The 6,387-nt window shown below is 69.5% G+C and overlaps 1 protein-coding gene across 1 annotated transcript; it reads left to right on the top strand.

The window, feature by feature from the left end:
- Positions 1–88: 88 nt before the first annotated feature.
- SLC6A8 (solute carrier family 6 member 8) lies at positions 89–6,351 on the top strand. Its single transcript, XM_054837992.1, has 14 exons — positions 89–400; positions 702–920; positions 1,330–1,461; positions 2,227–2,500; positions 2,580–2,712; positions 2,976–3,110; positions 3,203–3,306; positions 3,400–3,524; positions 3,612–3,724; positions 3,804–3,941; positions 4,317–4,419; positions 4,505–4,605; positions 4,859–5,029; positions 5,832–6,351. The coding sequence occupies exons 1-14, from the start codon at positions 304–306 to the stop codon at positions 5,961–5,963; spliced, it is 1,977 nt and encodes a 658-aa protein (XP_054693967.1). The 5' UTR covers positions 89–303; the 3' UTR covers positions 5,964–6,351.
- The last annotated feature ends 36 nt before the right edge of the window (positions 6,352–6,387 follow it).

The raw sequence follows: 6,387 nt of genomic DNA, 5'->3' as shown, positions 1-6,387 counted from the left end.
CAAGTCCCGTCAAGCCGCGGGAGGGCGGCGCGTCCAATGGGGCTCGGGGGGCGGTGCGGCCGGTCGCTGCCTCCGCCGCCGCCCGGTGCCGCGGCGCAGAGAGCCCCGGAGCGGCCGCGCGGCGCCGGCCCCGCAGCCCGGCTCTGAGCCGCCCGCCCGGCCCGGCCCGCCCCGCCGCGCCCCGCCGCCCTCAATGAGGTTCTTCCGACTCACCTTCAAGTGCTTCGTGGATTGCTTCTGAGCCCCCTCCCCACGGCCACGGAGCCGCCCCCGACCCGCCCCCGCTCCCCGGCCCTCCGCGACATGCCCCCCGTCCCCACCGACACGGCCGCCCCGCAGCCGCCCGCCGCCCCGCGACGCGACGCCGCCGCTGACGCCGCCGCTGCCCCCGCGGGCTCCGGTAAGCGGGGAGCGCTGGGGAGGGCTGAGGTTGGGGATGGGGATGAGGATGAGGGGGGGGGGTCGCCCACGGCCACGCGCGACCGCGGCGCGCCCCCTCCCGCCGCCGCGGGGTGAGTCACCGCTCTGCATTGTGACGTCACGCGCCGGCCTGACATCTGACGTCACGCCCCCACGCGCGGAGTGGGGCGAGGAGGGGGGGTAGGCGCGGGGGGACTGAATGTCCCCCCCGCGCCTTTCCCCCCTCCGCGCGCCCCCACAGGCGCGCGTGACGGCAGCGTGGGTCCCCCCTGTCTCGGCAGAGGGCCGCGGGGAGGCGGAGGGCACGGAGCCCCCCCCGGCGGGCGAGGAGCGGGCAGTGACGGCACCGCTGGTGGGACCCCCCGGCCCCCCGAAAGCGGCCGCCCCCGAGCGGGAGACATGGACCCGGCAGATGGATTTCATCATGTCCTGCGTGGGTTTCGCCGTGGGGCTAGGCAATGTTTGGCGCTTCCCCTACCTGTGCTACAAGAACGGCGGAGGTGAGACCCGTGTCTGCCCCACGGCGGGGGGGGGCCGCACAACGGCGTGGGGGGACACCCCACGGCACGCGGGAGCACCCCATTTTCTACTCCATAGCGTGTGTGGGGATCACCCCACAGTGGGCCAGCCCACCCCACACCCCACCGGGGCAAGGGGCCACCCGCGGGGCTCGTGGGCCACCCCACGGGTGTCCGGTGTCACCCACCAGTGTGGGGGTTCGTGGGGAGCCCCCCGCCACCTGTCTGCCCTGACCTACATCGGCGGCACAGCGAGGGGAGGGCGCGGAGGCGCTTTCGCCATTCGCTGCGCTCGGGCGGGCGGCACGGGGAGGGAAGGGGGGGCCCGGGGGGGTCCGGGGGGGGCGGCGGTGGCTGAGCCGGCCCCGTGGCCCCCCCTCCCCGATCCCAGGCGTGTTCCTCATCCCCTACCTGCTCATCGTCTTCGTGGGCGGCATCCCCGTCTTCTTCCTGGAGGTGGCCCTGGGGCAGTTCATGAAGCAGGGGGGCATCGCCGCCTGGAACATCGCCCCCCTCTTCAAGGGTAACGCCGCGCCCTGCCTGCACCCTGCCCGCGCCCTGCCCGTGGCCTCTTGCACCCTGCCCGTGGCCCCTGGCACCCTGCACCCTGCCCGGGGCCCCCACTGCCCTGCACGGGGCTGGCAGCACCCTGCCGGCACCCTGCCCGGGGCACCTGCTGCCTGCAGCCTGCCCGGGCTGGCGGCACCCTGCCCACGCCCTGCCTGCTCCCATGCACCTTGCCCGCATCCCACTGCTACTCTGCACCCCAGCCAAGGGTGGCAGCTGCCTGCACCCGTGCCCCGTGGAACCCTGTGCTGCCCTGCCCGGCTCCACCTGCCCTGTGGCTCCCTGCCTACGTGCTGCCGGCTTCCCTGCCTGATGCGGCTTCCCTGGGGGCTGCCGGATCCCCGCCTTGGCAGTGTCCTGCCGGCTTCCCTGTGCTGCACCCCCACCAGCTCCCCTCTGTCCTGTGCTGTGCTGCCGGCTGCCCCCACCTCGTCCTGCCTGGGGCTGCCAGCTCCCCCCGTCCTGTCCCCACCGGGTCCCCACGTCCCCTGGGGCTGCCAGCTCCCCGCATCCCCACTGGTTCTCCCTGTCCCATCCCCACTGGCTCCCCCGTCCTGCCCCGGACTGCCGGCTCTCTGCATCCGCACCAGCACCTCATGTCCTGCCCCATCCCTGCCAGCACCCCCTGTCCCAGGCTGCCGGCTCCCCAACCCCGCTGGCACCCCTGGGGATTGCTGGGTGCCCGTGAGTGCCCGCAGGCTCTGATCTCCCTATGCCGCAGGTCTGGGCCTGGCCTCCATGGTGATCGTCTTCTTCTGCAACTCCTACTACATCATGATCCTGGTATGGGGGCTCTTCTACCTGGTGCACTCGCTGACGGACACCCTGCCCTGGGCCACCTGCGGCCACTCCTGGAACACGGAGCAGTGCACTGAGCTCTTCCACCTTGAGCTCTGCCACAATGGCAGCGCCAATGCCAGCGCCAGCACTGGGCCCTTCAACCTCAGCTGTGCTGACCTTGCCAACAAGCGCTCACCCGTCATCGAGTTTTGGGAGTGAGTGTGGGGACTGGGGGGGAGTCTCGCCTGGGGCCGGGGGGGTCGTGCTGGTGCTCAGCACGGCCCCGCTCTGCAGGAACAAGGTGCTGCGGCTTTCGGGGGACCTCAGCGAGCCGGGGGAGATGAACTGGCAGATGATCCTCTGCTTGGTCACCACCTGGGTTGTCGTCTACTTCTGCATCTGGAAGGGTGTCAAGTCAACCGGAAAGGTGATGCTGGGGGGGGTGTGTGTGTCAGGGCCACCAGCATGTGGGGATGGGACTGCGGCATGCTGGCTCCTGCCTTCCCATGCCACAGCCCATAGGGGTGCGGGAACCCCCCCGTCCCACATCTGTCTGGGAGGTGCCACCAGCTGCTGGGGATGTTGCCAAGTCCTGGCCCTGCTGGGATACCAGCGGCATGTGATGGAGAGCCCCAGCCCTGCCCCATGCCTCGGCCAGGGGGGGTCTCACCAGCACCCGCTCCCCTGCAGATCGTCTACTTCACGGCACTCTTCCCCTACGTGGTCCTCATCCTGCTGCTGGTCCATGGGGTGACGCTGCCCGGGGCACTGGGTGGCATCGTCTACTACCTGAAGCCCGACTGGTCCAAGCTGGCCGAGGCGCAGGTGAGGGTGGCGGGGAGGGCAGGAGGGGGGTGAGTGCTGGGCACCCCCCAGCACCCTCCTCGCCCCCCCCGACGCCCTCCCTTGCGCCCCAGGTCTGGATCGATGCCGGCACCCAGATCTTCTTCTCCTATGCCATCGGGCTGGGTGCCCTGACTGCGCTGGGCAGCTACAACCGCTTCCACAACAACTGCTACAGGTAGGGCCCTGCCAGCTGCAGGACGTCCCCTTGGTGTGTCCCGCAGCATCCCCCCAGTGTCCCCTGGCACCCCCTGACCCACTCTGCCTGCAGGGACGCCTACATCCTGGCTGTGATCAACAGCTCCACCAGCTTTTTTGCCGGCTTTGTTGTCTTCTCCGTGCTGGGCTTCATGGCCTCCGAGCAAGGCGTGGACATCTCCAAAGTGGCTGAGTCCGGTGAGTGCCAGGCGGCGGGTGCCCGTTGGCACCGTGTCCCCTTTGTGTCCCCCCCGGGCTGGCACCGCTGATCCCGCTCTCCTGCAGGCCCTGGGCTGGCTTTCATCGCCTACCCCAAAGCTGTGACGCTGATGCCCTTGTCCCCGCTCTGGGCCACGCTCTTCTTCTTCATGCTCCTCGTGCTGGGGCTGGACAGCCAGGTGCGGTGACAGGCAACGGGATGGGGAGGAGGAGGGGATGGAGTGGCGTGTCCCCACTGAGCCCCACTCTCTGCCGTAGTTTGTCGGCGTGGAGGGTTTCATCACGGGCATCCTGGACCTGTTCCCCCAGCCGGGGGCTGGCTCGCTGCGCCGCGAGCTCACCGCCGCGCTCTGCTGCGTCATCTGCTGCCTCATCGACCTCTCCATGGTCACGCAGGTGGGGACACAGCAGGGACACTGGCCAGCCGGCCCCACGCCGGGCACCTGCGCCTGCCCCGGGACATCACTTCCCACAGGCCCCCAACGTGGGGTGGGAGCTCCCTGGGGCTGCCTCACCCACGGCAGCGGGGAGGGTGCCCATGGCGTGGAGGTGTCTGTAGCTGTGGAGGTCTCCGTGCCATGGGGGTGCCCATGGCGGGTGCCCGTCGTCATGGGGGTGCTGCGGGAGCACAGGGTGCCCATGGCATGCAGGGTGTCTGCGCCAGCTGGGGCACCGGTGCTGGCAAGGCTGTGCCTGTGCCGGTGTTGAGGCGCCCGTACCAGCGCGGGGCAGCCGGCACAGCCCCGGTGACGTGCGGTGCCGTCCCGGCAGGGCGGCATGTACGTGTTCCAGCTCTTTGACAACTACTCGGCCAGCGGGATCACGCTGCTGTGGCAGGCTTTCTGGGAGTGCGTGGTCATTGCCTGGGTCTACGGTGAGGCCAGGGGGACGCGGGGGGGGAGGGACACGAGGGGGCACGGGTGCCCCACGGGGCCCGGCTGACGCCCTTCTCCCCGCAGGCGCCGACCGCTTCATGGACGACGTGGCCCGCATGATCGGCTACCGGCCCCTGCCCTTCATGAAGTGGTGCTGGGCCGTGGTGACGCCGCTGGTTTGCGTGGTGAGCGGGGCCGCCCCGCGCGGGGACACGCGCGTGCTCGCGTGTGCATGCGTGTGCCCGCTGCCCCGGCCCGGTGCCACGGGCACGGAGCTCCCCCAGGCGGCTGCTTCAGGCACGGCAGCCATGGGGTGCCACGCGTGTCAGGACCACAGAGCGACATGCGAGTCGGGGACATGGCGTGACACGCGTGGGGGGGTGTCTGGGGCCGCCAGCCCCCTGCCCCGTGGGACCTCACCCCCCTCTCTCTGCCCAGGGCATCTTCGTGTTCCACGTGGTGAACTACAAGCCGCTGACCTACAACAAGACGTATGTGTACCCGTGGTGGGGGGACGCCATCGGCTGGGTCCTGGCCCTCTCCTCCATGCTCTGCATCCCCTGCACCGTCCTCTACAAGCTCCTGCGCTGCAAAGGCTCCCTGCGCGAGGTGAGGGCGACGCGGCGGGGGCCTCCTGCCCCTGCCCCCAACCCATCTCGGCCATCCTTGTCCCTGTCCTCCTCTCGGTCCTGTTCCCATCCCGACCCCATTCAAATCCCAGCACTGTCCACATTGCCATCTTGGTCCCGTCCCCAGCCAAATCCCATCTCTGTCCCCATCACTGTCCCATCTGCATCCCAATCCCACCCCTGTCCCCATCCCTGTCTCACTCCCAGCCTCACCTGAATCCCATCCTTGCTCACATCGCTGTCTCAGTCCCATCCCCATCTGAATCCCATTCCTGTCCCCATCCCTATCACTCTCACTCCCAGCCACTCCTGTCCCTGTCCCCATCCCCATCTCAATCCTGTCCCTATCTCATCCCTGTCCCTGTGCAATCCCTGTCCCTCTCTCAATCCCATTTCAATCCCTTCGCCGTTCTAGTCTCACCCCCATCCCCACCCAAGTCCCATTCCTGTCCCCACTGCTCTCACGCCCATCCTAATCCCATCCCTGTCCCCATTGCTGTCTCACTCCCAGCCTCACCCAAATCCCATCCTCACTGACATCACTGTCTTAATCCCGTCCCCATCTCAGTCCCATCCCTGTCCCCATCTTATCCCTGTCCCTCTCTCAATGCCATTTCAATCCCTTCCCCATCCCAACCTCGCCTCCATCCCCATCCAAATCCCATCCTTGGTCCCATCCCCACCTCGGTCCTGTCCCCGTGCACTGGGGGCGATGCACCATGCCGAGTCCAGGGTGGCCCCCAGTGCTGCTGTCCCCATGCGCTGACGCGGTGTCCCCGCAGCGCTGGCAGCTCCTGACCACTCCAATCTGGGGCCACCACCACCTGGAGTACCTGACGCCTGAGGCAGAAGCCAAGCTGTTGGCCCCGGAGCCCCCCAAGGAGAAGGCGACGCTCTTCGAGACTGTGATCTGAGCGTGGGGAGGGTCGTGCTGCTCCCGCCCGCCATAGCAATAATGCCAGCACCGCCTCCCACCCACGCTGTCCTGCGCCCCCCCGTGCCGCCCCGGCCCGCTGGCCTCGCCGCAGGGGGGGGTGCACGACGGTGAGATGGGGGGTCGCTGGGGGCCGCGGGGCCGGGGCGGCCACGGGGAGCAGGAGGGGTCCCCGGCACGGGGGAGCGTGGCAGCCCGGGGGCCAGCGGGGAGGCTGTGGGCTGGGGGAGCAAACGGGACAGCCCTTCCCCAGCCCCCGCCTGCAGCCCCTGCGGCCCCCCCTGCTCACTAACCGCTTCCTGTAGCATTTGTCTGGTGTAACCCCTGACCGCCCCGACATCTGGCAATAAACTGGGAGACCCTGGCAACCCCGGCACCTGCAGGCAGGGGAAGAGGGGCACTGG

This window comes from Grus americana, chromosome 11 (assembly GCF_028858705.1).
Source record: "Grus americana isolate bGruAme1 chromosome 11, bGruAme1.mat, whole genome shotgun sequence".
NCBI classification, from domain to species: domain Eukaryota; kingdom Metazoa; phylum Chordata; class Aves; order Gruiformes; family Gruidae; genus Grus; species Grus americana.
Note: the sequence above shows the minus strand (reverse complement) of the source record. Positions and strands in the feature narration are given on the sequence as shown.

Excerpts from the sequence above, each read along its gene's own strand:
- SLC6A8 (XM_054837992.1), top strand. The coding sequence starts at position 304 with ATGCCCCCCGTCCCCACCGACACGGCCGCCCCGCAGCCGCCCGCCGCC. Across the intron at positions 921-1,329 it reads GTGCTACAAGAACGGCGGAG|GCGTGTTCCTCATCCCCTAC; the intron begins GTGAGACCCGTG and ends CCCCGATCCCAG. Across the intron at positions 3,111-3,202 it reads CCAAGCTGGCCGAGGCGCAG|GTCTGGATCGATGCCGGCAC; the intron begins GTGAGGGTGGCG and ends CTTGCGCCCCAG.